The 19,172-nt window shown below is 37.5% G+C and overlaps 1 protein-coding gene across 4 annotated transcripts; it reads left to right on the top strand.

Annotated features, from left to right (window-relative positions):
• The first annotated feature begins 618 nt into the window (after window positions 1–618).
• Window positions 619–14,719, top strand: LOC132626569 (double-stranded RNA-binding protein 1-like). Of its 4 annotated transcripts, none has more exons than XM_060341489.1 (6): window positions 619–1,036; window positions 4,093–4,230; window positions 8,221–8,456; window positions 8,848–9,064; window positions 12,888–13,016; window positions 14,048–14,719. In XM_060341489.1, exons 1-6 carry the CDS (start codon window positions 778–780, stop codon window positions 14,338–14,340), a joined length of 1,272 nt encoding a protein of 423 aa, XP_060197472.1. In that variant the 5' UTR covers window positions 619–777; the 3' UTR covers window positions 14,341–14,719. The 4 variants fall into 4 exon arrangements, with proteins under 4 accessions (XP_060197472.1, XP_060197473.1, XP_060197471.1 ...); XM_060341488.1 differs by having other exon boundaries at window positions 622–1,036; window positions 14,042–14,719; XM_060341491.1 differs by lacking the exon at window positions 619–1,036 and adding an exon at window positions 1,050–3,741 and having other exon boundaries at window positions 14,042–14,719.
• The last annotated feature ends 4,453 nt before the right edge of the window (window positions 14,720–19,172 follow it).

Genomic DNA, 19,172 nt, shown 5'->3' with positions numbered 1-19,172 from the left:
GGGGCAGACTTTTAGTTAAGGCATAACCATCAGTATGCCTTATAAAACGGAACTTTTCCTTAAGGCATAAACTTTGCCTTATAAGGCAAACTTTTAGTTATGCCTTAAGGAAAAATTCCGCCTTATGGGGAATACTTTTAGTTATGCCTTATGGGGCACACTTTTAGTTAAGACATAACTAAAAGTATGCTCATAAGGCGTAATTTTTTCTTAAGGTATAACTAAAAGTTTATCTTGAAAAGTAAATAAAATAAAATATATGCCCCAAGATAAAGTCTGTCCCCTCCAGCAGACTTTTAGTTAAGCTTAACTAAGTCTGCCGGAGGGGGCAGAGCAAAAATTGTTTTAAAATTTTTAATTGAGTGGGATTCGAACCTGAAACCCAGTGATTTTAGGTAAAGGACAAAAATTAAATACCACCAATTTGAGGGGCAAAAGTTAAAAACCACCCCAAAAGAAGGGCAATTCGTACAATAAAATATTATACTTGTGCAACTAGACAATACGTTTGTAATTACGTTGTAATTAAGTTATGATAAGTAAAGAGGTATTCGTAATTACTTTACTGGTTAATTACTAGACTGTAACTATTATCGTAGTAATTACACCAGTTCCAATTAGCAGGTGGATGAAGCTAATTTTGAATTAAATTGAATAGGTTTGAGGCTTTGAACCTTTTCCGATTTCAATAATCTGACACAGTAGAAACTTATGAAATAAGCACCGTCACAAGTAAGCAAAGTCCAGAAACCTTCCTTGAATACACTGAACTGAGAAATGTACAAAACGAAGTTACAAGAGCTTTGCCACCAATTCGCATGGAATTTGCCAGAATACGCAACGGAGAAAGAGGGGCCTGATCACAACCCTCGTTTCACAGCCACTGTTATAGTGAATGGAGTCTCCTTTGAGTCACCCGAAGACCAATGCCGATCTTCTAAAGAAGCCCAAAATGTTGCTGCTCATATCGCCTTTGACCATTTCACTGTTCCTAAATCCGATAACCTTCCTTCTCCTGCTGTTTCTTCTCCTTCTGGTTACTTCCTTACTCATTCTATTAGTATATGGATTTTAAGCTGTCTATATACTCCTATTGTATTTCTTGGGTTTTGAAGTTCTCTGATAATAACATATAAGGTTTTGGGTGGTGTTCTTGCTGTTGTACTTCATGCCTAATTTATTGCATTTTGTGCTTAACTTATTATTACTCCTCCGTCCATTTTTGCTTGTCATAACTTGGCACAGCCCTTAAGAAGTCATAAATAGAATGACAATTTTACTATATCACCCCTGATTATTATAAATCATCTAAATAATTGAAATCAATCAAATATACTCTAAAAGGTGTGCAGCCACTAACAATTCATTGAAGTTTTCAACCCAGTAATTAATAGTAACGGTAAAACAGGTATGGAATGGTAATTATATCTTGGTTTTCCAAACTGGACAAGTAAAAATGGACAGAGGGGGTACTTTTTATACCCCAATATGGGCGTCTCATTTTATTTGGGGATGTGTATAAGTTAAAAAGTTGACAATTTACTTACTGTATTTATTTTACTGATTGAGTTCAAAAGTGCAAGTAAAATTAACATTTGAAAAATTTAAACCTTTAGGCATAGAAGATGGGTCTCATAAGTAAACCAATATTCAAAAATAATTTGAATTTTGTACGAAATATCTAAAAGGTAAGAATTCGTACCTCCCTTTTCCAAACATCTAGGGAGCTGAGGAGCTCAAGTCAAGTAAAGAGAAATGTGGACATAATTTTAGGACAATCCCAGATATAGAAATAGGATTACTAAGTTGGGTGAGATGGAGTATCTTTATTTATTTTATGTTATTAATATTTGATAAGAGTTGAATATGTTAATTGGGGTTCGTTTGTTTGTGATACTTGATTACTCCTGGTACCGGTTCTTTTTTTCTTTTTCATTTTTTGCCTTCGCATATTAACTGAAAGAACTTTGACTATAATGTATTTGGTAGTTTACTGATATTTTGAAATGGAAATGTTTTCAAGTTATAACGTCATGTAGTTTGTACATTTATAAATATTGTTATCTATTGAGGAATTTATTCATGTCCGGATGTGGTGCAAAATAAGAACAGGTTCTCACATCATGGATGGATGAGGGTGAAAAGCTAGTCCAAGAGAGTTGGATCTGGGTAGGTAGCTAAAACATAGACATCTTGACAGGGAAACGATGGAATTAGTTGATACCCTACAAAGGAGGAGAGTTGATATTGCAAGCCTACGGGGAACTAAATGGACAGGGCAAGGCTAGAGAGATAGGTAACAAGGGTAATAAACTTCTGGTTGATGCACTAAAAAAAAAAAAGACAGCCTGGCAGCTAGTCTTTGATGTCAAACAGAGTCTCTTCCCACAGTGTATCTGGAATTGCCTTTAGGAGCAAAACATAAGACAGATTCTATAAGGCAGGGTGTGATAGAACGATGTGAAAAGACATTATCTAATTGGAATAAGCAGTACAATTCTTTCGGGGGATGCATGATTCTAATCAATAGTGTATTGGACTCAATGTCAACATACATTATGTCTTTGTTTCCCATGCCTATTAAGGTAGAGAACAGAATACATTATTTAGTAGAGACTTTCTATGGCAGCGGAATAGAGAATGTATAACATTTAACTTAGTCAAATGGAACTCTGTCATCACAAAGAAAGTCGGAGGAGCTTTGGGTATCAAGAATCTGAAAATGCAAAACAGGAGCCTCTTAATGAAATGGCTATTGAGATTCAATGTTGAAGAAACTGCTTTATGGAGAAAGGTTATCACAGCAAAGTATGGACAAATGATTGAATGGGGTTCCAAATATAGGTCCTCCACCTCAGGGAGTGGGTGTTTGGAGAAACATTAGAGCTCTTTGGCATAGTTTTTCTCCGAATGTTGATACCATGGAAGGAATGTCTAAGTTTGGCAAGATAATTGGCTTGGAGAGACAGGTAACACGGGTTATGAACTTCTGGTGTCAATCAGTAAGGGAAGCATGTATGTCCTGGTGTTTGTGGAGAGTTGATAAATCCGTCAAGAATATCTGGAGAATGATACCTGCTTGCATTTTTTGGAGTATTTGGTTAGAGAAGAAGAGGAGATGTTTTGATGGGGTATCAACTCCCATATGCTCTTTAAGGACTAAATGTATTACTAGTTTATTTAGTTGGTCCAGTTTGACCTCAGTAAATAATCCAGATCAGTTACTGGACTTCACTAGCTCTTTAGCTCTGGCGTTGTCAGTTTTCGTATACAAGCCAGAAATATTTTTTGTAAGCTTCAATGACATATATTGTACCTTCTGCATCTTCTTGATGCTTTTTTCTTTAATGAAATCACTTACTTCAGTAAAAAAAGTTGATTGGCTCGGACACTTACCTCTCAGGGATTCCACGGCTTGAACCCTTTGACCTCCTAGTCACGTTACTTTGTTAGATGTTGTATATGATTAAGATTACACTCAGATAAAAAGAAGATGAAGCTGAGAAGGTAGCATGTTAATCACCTGTAGCCATTCAGTACCGTTGCTAAGATCCACATCCACACTATCCGTAAGCAGGTGTTCAAGATTCAAAGGACTTGGCAGCCACTCAAGGCTATTGATCCTGACATATCTAGATTCAAAAGACTTGGCAGTAAGCCTCCACTGTGCATGAGGTCTAGGGAAGGGTCAGATGATATCCGGTCTCTCAAACACAGCCCTACCTTGCATTCTTTCAAGAGGTTGTTTCCACGGCTTGAACCCTTGACCTCCTAGTCACATTACTTTGTTAGAAAAAGGGGATAAATTTCCACTTTCTTTTTCATATTTTAAAACAAATTTTCCCTTACCAAAGAATAAACTGAATTAACTGAATGTGAACACGATTTCTTATAATTTTAGTATTGTTGTTTTGTTCATTTTTGCTGCTTGTCTAACCGTTTAAGCCAAAAGTCGTGCCTGCGTCTCTATCCTCAATAATCAAGTTTACAGGCAAACACCCCCCCCCCCCCCCCCCCCCCTTTAATGGGAGTAATTATGGGGGGTATTTGGAAAATTGCCTTGATAGTGTTACATTTCACTTAGTCTTGCAGGTGCCTCAACATCAAACAATAAGGTGGATGTTAGACCTCCAAATATGGATATTTTTCAGCAAAGACAGAATAACATGGGACAACTTTCTCGTGTCAATGGAACTCCATTGGCTGGTGTGGACGCTAATACCTCTAAAGGTTAGAATAACACATTCATATTTTTTTTTTTGGGATAGATTGTCAGATTTTTTTGCTAAACACCAGGAATGTGCTAATATATACGGCAACAAGGATTTCTAGACCCTTACATCTGTAAGGAGTTTGCAAAGTCCACAAAAGTATTTACATCTTAGGTATCTTCCATATTACACCACGAGCATAGAGACTGCAAAACTCTTAATCTAATACACAGTAGAGATGAATATTTGCTCTAAACGCACGTATAGTTCCTTTCCTTCCAAATTATCCAAAACATGCACAGAAGCATTGTCTTCCAGATGCATTTGAGCTTCCTTCTCATCCGCTGGTCACTCCAGCTTCTCACTGAATCTACCACTGAAAAAGGGGCCACCCATTTCACCCGAAATATATTCATTAAGATGGACCATACTACCCATGAATATCTACATTGCAGTAACAAGTGTTCTGGAGCTTCAGCTTGTGAATACATAAATATCATCTATTGCTAATACAATAACCACTTCTTTTTAGGCTGGCTTGTCTTAGGCAGGCAAACTAATAGCAACCCAATCAAAAACTGCAGCACTGATCACGCCAGTCCGATTCGCTTTTGCATTTGGTCCTTTTTACAGAATATTGTAGCAGGATTTTACAGTGAACTTGTCCTCCTTGTCCCCTTTCCATGACAAAGCATCTTCTTTATCAGGCAGCAATCTCAGATGTCCAATTGTTTCCAGCAGCAAAGCCACTCTTTCTACCTCTCGATCAATAAGTTCCTTCTTATCCAGACTCCGACCTTCTCATTGTTTTTAATTGTCCACATTTTCTTGTGTAACTAATTGTTTCTTTTCAGTTCAGTTTGCAATTTCTTTTATCCACGTTCGTTAAGCCAATGTCTCTGTCCATCTTAGTTAGCTAGAGTTCCGAACTCCACTCAACAGGTACAACATTTGATCATATAAAACTGCTCATAAATTAATTTGCATTCATGAGCGGTTGCTGGATTTTAAAGGGTCACTCATGATACACTGTTTTTATTCTAAGTTATTTTAGCTGTTATTCATGCAATTTCTTCTTCATTCCACAGTTTCTTCATAATCAGTTGTTTTGTCTGATCTTCTAACGGAACGAAATCTAAAATCATATGAATGCCTATAATTTGGTGAATAAGTTTTGATTGAAATCTATTTGGTTTCTTTGAAATAGCTATGAAGAAATGGAAAGGTCTACGTTTGCCTTGACAAAAAGTTTTAAATGTGTGTCAAAAGGTTAAATGATCCCGACAAGTGTTAACTATGAATGCTTTGTCAAAAGGGAATGTGATAATGATAAAAGAGTTAAATGTGAATGTTTTGTCCAAAGTGAAAATTATCAGGAAACAACAAAGTTCTTTCCGATGCATTGAAGATGTGACGGATTGGTCTAGCTTTCTCTCTGGCTGACCATATAAAGTTTACTCCAATGCTAATTATGTTTATTGATTGATATTATATATGATGGTTCTGGATGGGACTTTTGTATATGACAAAAGACCAGTAGGACAATGACGATTGCTCGACTTGTGAACTTGAAGGTTTTGAGGTAGTATTGGTTCTAAGCTTACGTCTCATGGCATACAAATTGTTGATTATTTGCACTGCTGAGTTGTATCTTTTTTGCTATTTTCTCTTCTTTTATCTCTGTTTCGTATTGCTTTTGTGTATTATTGGTGTGGCACTTGTATATTATCTCACCTCAACTTAAAGAGTCTTCAAACTGAATACATGCCCCTTCAAAACTTAGGTAAATCTCTCTGAGAAGAAGAACATATACCTATAATTGTGGAGTGAAAGCATCAATTCTTTCAGAGAATTGGAACACCTGGTAAATGATCTTTTTCCTTCTGGATTTGATGGGATATTACTTCATCCGTATCTGGAAGAAAGCACGTGTAAACAGTTGAGATTTGACATATACAGCCTAAACCAGGAAGATAATTGTGGAAATGTTGCTTACTTCTAGTTCAGATTAGTATAAGGTTCAACCCATTAGTATAAGATTTGACATGACAAATGCTTTAACTGGCCATTGGCCTTGGAAGCTGGTCTGGAAGACTAATCTCCCTCCAAAAGTCAAATTTTTCATTTGGACAGCTCTTCTAAATGGTACTCTCACTCAAGACAATCTCAAGAAGAATGGTATTCAGATAGCCAGTAGATGCTTCATGTGCCACCTTACAGATGAGACAGTGAACCACTTGTTCTTACATTGCCCTGTGGCAACAGACATTTGGTCCATGTATTGTGCAGTTTTCGGCATCAGCTGGTCAACACCACTCACCCTAAAAGAAGCAGTTGCAAGTTGGAGTCTATGGAAAGTGGATAGATCCATCAAGAAAATCTGGCAAATGGTACCAGCCTGTATATTTTGGTGTATTTGGATGGAAAGAAACAGCAGGTGTCATGAGGGGATTTCAACTCCTAACTGCTCCCTGAGATCTAAAAACTTACTGTATCTTTTTAGTTGGAGCAATCTTTCCCCTGTAAATGATGCAATTTCCCTTTTAGATTTCATTAGTTCCCTCTCAATGGTTTAACAGCCTTGATTTTTGCTATAGGTTTTAACTCCCAGATCTTACTTATTTTTTTTGTTTTCGGGAGTTATCACCTACTTTTTCTCTGTAACTTTCTTGCATCTACTTGATGCTTTTCAATACAACCACTTATTTCATCAAAAAAAAAAAAAACTAGACCAGTATAACTTTTTTAAATGTATATCAGTACATGGACGTTGATGGTTCGGCCTTTCTATCCAGTACAATAGTGTTCTTGGTTTCTCTCTGTGTGAGTCCAATATTTTTGAAAAATAGCCTTGGTGGATCTTAGATGAGGCCTCTTAGCAATTTCCTTCAGATGTTCCTTCCTTCTGTTGTGCTTTTTAGGATATTTTGTTCTCCTTGGTGAACTTAACTACTCACTTCGCGCTCATTTATGATTCATCTTCTTATCAAAATGAGAGTTGGCGTGTCGGGGGATTGGGGGAATCAGCGGGTGCGTGTCGGATTCTCCAAAAATAGTGTATTCTTGGAGAATCTGACACGGGTGTGGCATCAAAAGTGAAGAGTCCGCACAACTTAGTTGCTGGTACCATATTTACGCTTTCCAAAAAGCAAAATATATCCTTGTTCATCTTACAAGGATTGTATGCTGTCTAGTAAAGAGTTAACATCTGTACATAACTTTCTTTACACCAATAATGAAGTAACAGTAAGCAGTTCATCTGGATCTTCCTTCAAAACACCTGCCATTCCTTTCTTTCGATAAGGTCCACTATATACAAGCTGGGATCATTTTCCATCATTACTTTTGTCACCCCCCCCCCCCCCCCCCCCCCACACACACACACACACACGCGCGCGCGCACAACCAAAAAAAAAAAATTTTTTTTTACCCAGCACCTCAAAATATCAGTTGTAGAACTAGGCATAACCCATCTGAATTCAACCATGTTCAGTAATAGTTGCAATAGCAGACCAGTGACTCAGTGCAAAAATAAGTGGCTGTTGGATTCTGCTTCAATATAACAAAGGTAACACCTAGAACTCATCTGAATGCCCCTTTTCAGGTTTTCTGGGTTAAACAAAGCTTGTCTAGCTACCAACAAAGTAAAGCAAGCCACTTTGAAAAGAATCTTTACTGTGGGGGAAATCTAGCAGTGATTGAATTCCGTGAATCTTTACAGAGCTTCAAATTCAGGGAGAAAATTGCTACTGAAGCAGTTCAGTACAAGGATACAATTACAAGAAAGATCATGTTCTGATCTTATTGTAGCTAAACAATAATTGATATGCTTGGGCGCAATGTCAGAAATTGTTGAAAGTATTTCATATTTCTGGATACCTCATCTCTAGACAAACCTTCCAGAGTGTGTGAATGCCTTAAGTTCAAATTACTAACTTTTAGATATTTCTAATTGGCTAATCCTTTCAGTACAAGTTTCTGATTCTTTACAACTTCGTCCATGTTGCAGGGATGCTTCATTTGTACAAGAACCGATTACAACACTATGCCCAGAAGCAAAGTCTCACATTACCCGTGTATTCTTCTGAACTTGATGGCCCTCCTCACTCCCGTCGTTTTAGGTCAAAAGTTACTGTTGACGGGAAAACTTATGAAACTCAGGAGTTCTTCTCTACATTGAAGGAAGCTGAACATGCAGCTGCAAAAGTTGCTTTTGAGTCATTAGCACTGAATGACATTCAGGAGGTTAGTTCTCCCTTTGTTCCCGTTAATGTAACACTCTTTCCTTTTTGGACATCCTAAAATGTTCAATCCATTCTATTTCTATACAACTTCCAAACTTTAAAGGATTCAAATTTTTTCAACTACTCAAATTTTAAACTTCGATGTTTTAGTTTCTCTATCAAATTAACTTTTCAACCACTATTTTAATATTTTCTTCTTCTATTTCTAATATAATGTGCAAGTCAACTTAGCACATTAAACTCTGTTTCCCGTTCAAACACCATCAAGTAAAATGAGAAGGAGGGAATATTTTAAAGAGTTTTAGTTTTACTTTGGTGCTGAGAGATCATTCATGTGAGTACATTTTTTTGTTCTTCTATGTATATATTTAATTATTTTTAAATAACATCAGGATGAAGGTTTATACAAGACACTTCTGCAAGAACTGGCTCAAAAAGTGGGTTTACTTTTTCCAGTTTATGATACAGCCAGAACTGGCCCACCTCATGCACCAATATTCCGCTCAATGGTGGAAGTTGGAGGTAGGACTTTTCAAGGACAAGAAGCTAAAACCAAGAAGCAAGCAGAGATGATTGCTGCAAAGATTGCTTACAATGCCCTTGTGAAAGGTAAGGAGGATATACACTCAGTATTACAATTGCAAGTTTACAACAACAACAACAACAACAACAACATACCTAGTTGAATCCCATAGTGTGGGGTCTGGGGAGGTTTAAATGTACGCAGACCTTACCCCTCGGCTCAAAAGAAAACAAGAAAACAAGGGGAGAAAAGTCAGATACCGACAGGCAAATCAAAGCAATGCGAAAATGAAAAAAAAACAAGGGCAAAGAAGTCATGATAAAACAGCATGGAGAGACAAGACCCAACACATAAAAGCAGGAAACATAGGACAATAAAAAGTAGAGCAAAGCTACGCCTACTAGTGCGACAGAAAAGCGAGACTACCTACTAACCTTCTACCCTAATCTGAGCCCTCCACAACCTCCTATCTAAGGTCATGTCCTCGGTAATCTCAAACAACGCCAAGTCCTGCCTAATCACCTCTCCCCAATATTTCTTTGGCCTTCCTCTACCTCTCCTAATACCGTCCAAAGCCAACCTCTCACACCTCCGCACTGGGCATCTATGCCTCTCCTCTTCACATGCCCAAACCATCTCAACCTCGCTTCCCGCATCTCAACCATTTTTTCGAGATAAAAAATGGTTATTTTGAGTGGGGTACATGGAATTTTATTTCTGATACGCAAAATGATCTTTTTAAAAGACAATATAAAACTAAGCAGGAAGACGCAGTGTTCCCAACTGATGAAATTAATAAACTAAAGGACAAGGAAAAATTTGCACATCAATCCTGTTGAAGTTTCATCCCAGCTGGTTAAACAAACATCAAGGTACAATAAATAGTTCAAGAACCTACATCTGCACATAGGAAATGATGCTTTTATGAGTTTCTAATTTTCTATGGAGTATATGAAGATTTATTCGTAACTAGAATATTTTGTATAGGCCTAACAGTATTTCCAGCATCTTATAGGTTCACATATCAACACATGCTGCTTCCTGTGTAGCATTTCTGTTGTGAATATAAAAGTTCAATATCTGGTGGAATACCATTGCCATCTCCTTTCATGAATGCTTCCTTTATTAGCAGTTGCTTGATCCATATGAGTCCACATGTGGCCACTGCCATAGCCGATATTTTTCTTCTACACTCGATCTAGCAACAACATTTTGTTTCTTACTTTTCCAAGACACCAAATTTCTCCCAACTAGAACATAGTATCCAGAAGTGGATCGTCTGTTAGAGGGCGACCCTGCCCAGTCTGCATCTGTATATCCAACAATTTTCTCATGTCCTCGGGTCTTCGTAAAGTAGTCCTTTCCTTGAAGCATATTTTATCTATCAAGAAATGGGAATAATTGCATTCCGATGACCGTCACAGGGAGAATCCAAGAACTAATTTACAACACTGACCGGGAAGGCAATGTCAGATCGAGTCACAGTGCCTTAAATTTAATTTTCCTACCAGCCTCCTATATCTTCCTAGATTACTAAAATGCCCCCCTTGACCTGTTTGGAGCTTAACATTTGGATACATTGGAGTATTAATAGGCCTACAATCTGTCATCTCTGTCTCCTCAAGAATATCAAATGCATACTTCCTCTATGAAATAGCGATTCATTATTTGGATTGAGCAACCTCAGTGCCCAAGAAGTACCTCAATCGATGAAGATCCGTAATTCCCTTGTCATGCTCTAAGTACATGCACAAACTTGGAATGATCAGCTTCACTTCAGGCCATGCCAAATTCCTGAATAACCATGCTAAATTTCCCCGAATCTTTGCTCGAGGAGAGTGCATCAGGTGATAAAGTGATCGTCGTAGTCTGCACAAAGTTGCTAGACTCCCCCGATGAAACAAAACCTGGTAGTTGCTCCACATATACCTCATCTTCGAGATTCCTATGAAGAAAAATATTTTTAATTTCAAACTGGTAGAGAGACCAATGGCGAATAACATAAATAAAATGAGACGGAGTGAAGCAGTCTTAGCCACAAGAGAGAAGGTATCGCCATAGTCAAGAGGTGCATAACCCTTGGCGACCAGTCGTGCCTTTAGGAAATCAGTTTGTCCATCGGAGCCAACCTTCAGCACATATACTCAATGACAACCAACTGTAGACTTACCTGGAGATAGAGGAACAAGCTCCCAAGTACCACTAGAGACTAGGGTGTAAGGCAGACATCTCCTCAATCATAGTTTGTTGCTAGCTTGGATGAGAAAGAGCTTCACGTGTAGTCTTAGGAATAGAAACAGATGACAGTGATGATTCAAAGGCAGAATGAGCCGGTGACAAACGATGTTAGCTCAAAGAAGTATAGATAGGATGAGGGTCATGAGTAGAACAAATACCTTTGGAGAACTCTATGTGGACAAGTCTGCAACAAGCAAGGACTCTGGTGGTGGGCGTGAATCGTTTGGATCGGATGAAGAGAAGGGACGACAATGATAAGTCAAAAGTGGTGGAGGTGGAGCTGAGGGAGATAGATCTATAGAAGGTGGATTAGAAGGATAGACTAGCGGAATCTCTTAAGAGATGGTTTATCTTCTCCTATGCTTCATAGAAACACTTGCTGTCTCTATATCATTTCTGACCTGAGCCGTGTTGGCTACTGACTTACTATCCCGTTATGTACTTCACCCTGTTGCAGCACCGTGACTAATAAACTGAATTTATTGACTGTTTCCTTTCTGATCAGCTAAAAGTACTGCCTATTCATTATTAGTTTGATCTATTCTGTGCCCATGAGCTGCCATGGCGTTGCGTCTCTTCTTGAACTTGGTTACATTTACATGAAATATTATGTGATAATGTCATTTTGCTTAGGAATGATGTGAACGAGATACTGATTGCTTTTACATCATTATATAAGATTAGTTTGTTCAATTCCTTGTCTGTTTACTCACAATATTGCAATATTCATGAAAATTCAAGTCCCCGTCCAGTACTTCCATCATTTCCCATTTCCAGGTGTACAATAAGATTGTTGAACTTCAAGCAAAATGATAGTTGCATCACTTTTAACTCTTACTCGGAGTTGCTTCGAAATAAAATGGAAAAAAGAAAAGAAAAAACTCTTAAATTAGATGATTGATAACTGATAGAAAATGTTTCTTTAGTTATTACTGAAAGCTTATTTTTTGAATAAGCAAAATATTTTTTCCCTTTGAATCTAAGAATCTTTGGTTGAGAATGACCACATATTGTCCTAGTTTAATCAGCAAATATTGGAATACCATAGTCATTTAGATTTTGTTGTTCTGGAGAGACCAAAGTGGTAGAATACTAAGTTGACTATACTATCAAAAAAAAAAAAAGTTAATTATGAAAGTAAAAACAACCTCAGTGCTGGCCATTTGTACTGGGAGAAATATGGCTTTTACTATCCATCCTTTTTTGTCTGTTCAAGTAGGAGCATTAGAAAGGGGGTGAATTAATTTTATCTTGGTCATTTGTTGGAGCCATAATCTTGTTTGCAACGCTAACCCACCCATGGTGGGTGGCTCAAAAATTAGACTTCTAGATACCACTGAAGTGGTGAATCAATTTTATTTTAGAAGTACTCCACAAGTATAGAAGCTGATGGTGCTGAGGTGATTTCTTCTAATCTACTTATAATTTCATTGGAACATCCTTCAGCTTATCACGTACTAGATATTCACAATTCAGTTATCTTGCATTTTTCAGATCTTTGTGCTCAAATATCACATGAATTATTCTATATTTAAGTTCTTTTTTTGATGAAACCACTTAAACCTAAAGAAACTATCTTTTGTTTCTCTTCGAAACCAACATTATTAACCTTGGAAGGATTGGGTTCATTGGCAAGTTCTAAGTGTGCAATTTCATACTTTTGTGTTATAGGTGGTCAACTAGATGAACCTCTTAAGGTACTTCCAGCCAGCTCAGGATGTGCTGCTGCTGATTTTTCACAAGCAGTTGTTCAGCAGAAGACCAAATCGATAATTGAAGAACTAAATCTGCAAAATGAAGGTGCTTTCTGAAGTCTGAAACCCCTTGACACCATTTATTTACTTTGACATTTTCTGCTTTTGCATGATAACTTTCTTGTATTGCATGATAACTTTCTTGTATGTGGAGGTGCTTAATGGAACTAAATATATAGGTGTGGCAGGTTACCAGCTGTGCCACTGTAATATCATATATTGAAAAGGGAAAGAATTTCACAAGTTTGTTTGGTCATTCTTAGCTGCATAAGGTTTTATAATATCTTGGAAAGTAGTTGAGGTCAAGTTAAAGAAAGAAAAAACTTTCAGATGTTATTATCAAACTTAAATATAACATTCACCAAGGTCCAAATTCATTGACTGAACCAAGCATTTGGACAAAAGATTTTCTCACTCAATTCGTGTAAGACAGGTAAGGTCTGTTGGACCCACATGGGTTTTTGTTAAGATTGCTGATAGAATTAAGCTGGGTTTTGCTGACATGTAAGTACTTGTTAATGATTTGTTTCTTTTAAGGAACTGTAAAATTTCTTAATGCATCACTGCAAAAGTTTACATGGAGAACATTTTTCCGAACAGTTCAGCGAACAAAGCAAAGCACTCTTTTTAAAATTAATATCTAATAGGTTTGATGAATAATGTATGTGTCACACTATCAAGTTGGGAACTGCAATGTGGCTCTAAGTCCTTTTGGCCACAATCTCTTTTTGATCAATAACTTATAACAGGGTTGCATGAGGTTTTCTTTAGTAGCTTGTATATCATTGAGGTCAGGATCGAGGAATTTCCATATATGGACCAACCTGTTTAGCCTTCTTGTAATCATCAAATAGAAATCATATTAATTCTTTAGAACTAAAGAGCTGTATTTCTTCCAACTCGAATCTCCTATTGTCGATGCATATTGGTTCCAGCTTTAGTCTTTACAACTTAAACAACATGGTCATATAAGCATATTATCTACATCCACTTTGTGTTTCTTCCAATTTATCACCAGCATCAGTTGTCTATTCCAATAATGTAATGTGTTACTCACCCGCTTATCTCCAGAGGCAGAGACAAATGCAAAAAGGCACAGATGCTCGAGTGCACCCAACACATATTCCATTATCAGGGATCTCTGTCCTGCTGTCCCGTCTTCTGCTTCAGCAGTCTTTGATCATTCAACTGATTCAGTTGCGGAGTCTGCTGATTCTGATACATATGCTGGGACCACTATTTTGCCAAGTGAGAAGATTTTCATTTTCCCCCGGAATGCAAAGATGGAGCTTCGTAATGGTGCTTCTGTTTTGCCTTGCAGCGATGAAAAATGGGTTGCTGCTAGCTTAGAATTGAATCGAAATCACTAGTTGCAAAGACCCACCTTTGTGATGCTGTTTGATGAATCTTATCTTGATGATAAGCTTCAACTCAGATAAATCTCTTTTGGTGCTATTACTATATATTTGTGTAAAAGAAACTTTTGGGCAGTAGATACAGAAAGTTGATCTATGTTATATTCTCTGAGTAAGTACTAAGTAGTTATGCTTATTAAGAGAATTGACATTCCTTAGTATTTTTGAGAAGACGGCCTAATGTTGGTGTACGAAGCAAGAAAAACAAGGGAAAAATGTCTACCCAATTTGGAATATCTTTTGTTGGGTCTCTTTAGCCCCGTCTCATGTGGCCAGGGGGTTCAAATTATTGCTTTTGAATCTATTATCTCCTAATATTTATGTTCCGATTCAACGGTTGTACTTGATCAAATGACAAGCCACTTCAATAGTTGAAACATTTCTTTTTTTGGTTAAATAATCCGGTGACTTGCAGTGTAATACATGTTGCCATGTAACTGGGCCGTGACAAAGCATACGTTATAGCATAAGATAATACACACATGCATCTCAATCATATCACAAATCAAACCGTGATTAACAATAACACAGATCTCACAATGGCGCATGGGCAATTCGCAGAATGACCCTTCTTTTGGGGTGGTCTTTAAATTTTGCCCCTCATATTTACGGTCTTTAAATTTTGTCCCTCATATTTGTGGTCTTTAAGTATTGCCCTTAGCTTGGATACCTGAGGTTCTGTGTTCGAACTCTCGCTCAGGCATAAAATAAAAAAATAATTTCGCAAGGCAGGGTTGGAGGGAGTATATGCCGGATTCGGAATAAAGTCCTTAAGGAAAAACTAAAGTTATGCCGGAGGGGGCATAACTTTTCCTTAAGGCATAGTTTAGTTATGCCTTATGGGGCAAAACTTTTTCTTAAGGAACTATGCCTGGGCAGACTTTTAATTAAGGCATAACCAAAAGGATGCCTCATAAGACAGAACTTTTCCTTAAGGCAAACTTTTAGTTATGCTTTAAGGAAAAGTTCCGCCTTATGGGGCATACTTTTAGTTATATTTTATGGGGCACACTTTTAGTTAAGGCATAACTAAAAGTATGCCCATAAGGCGGAACTTTTCCTTAAGACATAATTAAAAGTTTGCCTTGAAAAGTAAAAAAAAAAAATATATATGTCTCAAGGCAAAGTCTGCCCCCTCCGGCATAACTTTAGTTTTTCCTTAAGGATTGTATGCCGGATCAGGCATACACTCCCCCCAACCCTGCCTTGCGAAATTATTTTTTTATTTTATGCCTGAGCGGGGGTTCGAACCCAGAACCTCAGGTATCCAAGCGAAGGGCAAAACTTAAAGAACACAAATATGAGGGGCAAAATTTAAAGACCACCCCAAAAGAAGGGCAATCCGTGCAAAAAAATGATGGCGCATAGGGCCTCAAATCCCAAATGTCGGACACGTGTTCGATGCATTGGGCCCTAGAATCCCATGTCTTATCCGAAAGCTTATAGTGATACTAGTTTCTCCGCACGTGCGTAGCATGTGTATACCAAATTATGTAGTATATAATTTTGTAAAATATTATTGATATTATCAAAATAAAGTGTTCAGCAAATAATTATATATGAAAGGAGAGTACAAGTTTCATTGAATGATTAACGTGGATTGTCGTATGGTGACTTGTTTGTTGAGGTTAAGATGATTGGATATCTTCAATACATACAAAGCTGAAGAATTAACATTTAATCAGTTACATGTGAGTTATTAACTTAGTTTGATTAGTTGGCGTATGTTCCTTTCATCCTTTTTGATTGGTCTACCATTACAAGGATTTTTGTTGTTTGGCATTGATTTTTCTCTTGAAAGTTCATCATTAAGTTGAACATGTGAGTACACAATTCTTCTCCTGGCAATTCTTGTTTGGTAGTTCTGTCAAATTCCAGTCCAGTAGTTATATTATGCGTTTGATTGGTGAGACTTGAGAGCAATTGAGAAGCTCGAGTGCAACGGTTTGCCCTTTCAAGATCATGCTCTGTTCTAAGAAGCTTTGCTCTAAGGTCTCTGGATATTTCCTTCTCTAGATGTAGCTCCCTTTTTACCCTTTGCAGTTCAATCTCAACCTCACTTGGCTTAGAACTCAACCCATTCTCTTTTGGTTTGATGGTCAGCTTCATGACTTCGGATTGAAGAACCAGGACTGATGAACCAAATTGAATAACCCGTTCTTTCAGTAGTGAATTCTCCCTTTGAATTACGTCTTTGGAGGCTTCACAATTCAATAGCTGATCCTGTAAGCTTATAAATCACCCTGTAGCTCATCTCTTTTGGTGCTCATATCTTGATATTCATTAATTAGGGTGTTCATCAAGGTCATCAGTTCTTCTTTTGAGATTTGATCTAACTTATCTTTGAGCCCGTAAGTGATTACCTTGATGTCCTCCTCTGTGTCTGATTTTGAATGATCAACAGCTATGAGAGCAGTATGATCAATCTCTCCATCAGAGTCTTTGTCTGAACCCTAGGCAGCTACCATCGCTTTTGAGGTTTCCTTTTTGTTACTCGCCTTCTCTTTCTTTTCCTTTTTTGCCCTCTCTCTTTTCCATTCAACTTCCTATAGTGGACAGTATTTGATCATGTGGTCAGTTTTTTCACACTTGAAACATCCACCTGTTTGGGTTTTATCAAAATTTCTCATTCCCTAGAAGTGTTGCCTTTTCTCCATTGATTTTATCATTTTAGGAACTTCTTGAAGTTTCTTGTAATTAGGGCCATGTCATCTTTATCCTCTTTATCTGTGGCTTTAAGTGCTAAAGATCTTTCTAAACTTGCTTCTTCTATTCTAGCATTCTCCATGTCCATCTCATAAGTCTTTAAATTTCCCACTAGTTCATCTAGAGACATCTCCTCTATGTCTTTTTCTTCCTTGATGGCCGTGACATTCATCTTGAAGGATTTTGGCAAGGTTCGCAAGATTTTGTCTACTGAATCCTCAGTGAAATGGCCTTTCCAAGTAAGATTAACTCATTCATGATGGAGGTGTATCAAGTAAACATCTCAGCAATTGTCTCTCCGGGCTTCATCTTGAAAGTTTCATAATCGGTGGTGAGCATGACCTTCCTAAACCTTCTTACTTGACTTGTTCCTTCATGGGCAGTCTTCAAGGCATCCTAACTTTGCTAGGCTATTTTGCATCCGGAGATTCTATTATACTCGTCTGGTGCAAGCCTGCACATTAGCGCGTTCTTGGCCTTTGTATTCTTTTCGAGCATCTGGTAATCCTTTTCATCATATTCAGCATTTTCTTTCTTTATCTCTGTTTCATCTTCTTCCTTCTCTGTGTGATATTTAGGTCCCTTAATAGCCCTATCCCATAATTCGTAATCTTCTGTGTGTAGGTGGTCCTCCATGCGAGCCTTCCACCATTGAGAGTATTGTCCATTGAATAATGGAGACCTTCGAGTTGATTGTCCCTCACTGTGTCCTATAGGTGGTGTAGAATTCATCATGATCTTCTCTTGAGGTGTTAGCCTCTTCAAAGAGAACCTGCTCTAATACCACTTGTTGAAGTTGCACGACCTAAGTGTTTATCCTGATCAATACTTGATTTTTGCCTAAGGATAGAACATGTTGCTCTACCTGTTCTACGTACGTGTTTGCACAATAATAATGAACACGAAAGTAAAGGACACAACAGTTTTTACGTGGAAACCACCCATCTCACAAAGGCGATAAAAATCACGACCTACACCTCTCTAGGATTTTCCCAAAAAACTGCACTACAACAATGAGCCTCTGCAAATTCAAGTTACAATCCCTGTAACCTAGGAACTAGCTCTAATTCCTATCTTAACAATCTCCCCAGACTGTTAAACCACTCCAAGTTATCTCAACTTGAAGTTTACTCTACAACATTTTGTACTAATTGTTCCTTGTAATAACGTGGATAAAGTACAACTCGATAGCCCAACCTAATACAAGTTTTCTAGACTCAAGAACTGCAAATATAAATTTTATTCTACAGCTTCTTCAATCGTCTTCTCGTACTAGGGACACACGCCTAGATTCTGCATATTCTTGATATATCTCTTGATCGCTCAATTTTCTGAAATCTCTCTTTGTGGGTGTGTAAACCTTTGTCACGCCCCAAAACCCACCCTAGACGTGACCGGCATCCGACGTCATGAATAACATCGGAAGAACCTTATAAATCAATAACGTCAAGCCCTTTTTTTTGATAATCTTTCATTATTAAATTAAACAAGCGATAAATAGCTAACTAAAATTTAAGATCACAATTATGAAACAAAATCAGCGGAAGTTTAATATAAATGAATAGTTATGAATGTGGAAAACGCCTCAAAAAGTCACAGGAGACTTCAATATCTACCCACAATATGACGCTTGTCTATGGAGCTTCTAGGAAAAATAAATTAACGAAGGACATAACCCAAAACTACTAAGGAGTAATATTTGACTCAATGAAAACCCACGAACAAATGTGTGGGCTCACCAACAAACTGGAAAGCAACAAGTACTCGTAACCCGCGAGATCTGTCTGTACCTGCTCTTCTTCGTTACCTAACATACCATAAAAAAAACAATGGTATGCTTGAGTACAGTGAGTGCCTCGGGGACAATAAGTAATATAGCAAAATAATACACTAATGATTAGTGAAAATAGTTCCAATAGAATAATCTGAAATCAAAGACGAGATCAACGTACAACTCAAAATCATCAATGGAAAACCATCAAGACAAGTATATATCTTTTCCGATTCAGTATACCATTTATTAACATTTACGTCTTTTCCTTCGAGGTCAATATCATCAACAAGCCACTCATAGGCAAACA

The sequence above is a fragment of the Lycium barbarum genome, chromosome 2 (assembly GCF_019175385.1).
Source record: "Lycium barbarum isolate Lr01 chromosome 2, ASM1917538v2, whole genome shotgun sequence".
Classification (NCBI taxonomy): Eukaryota; Viridiplantae; Streptophyta; class Magnoliopsida; order Solanales; family Solanaceae; genus Lycium; species Lycium barbarum.
The sequence above is the reverse complement of the archived record's forward strand: the minus strand, read 5'-3'. Positions and strand labels throughout refer to the sequence as shown.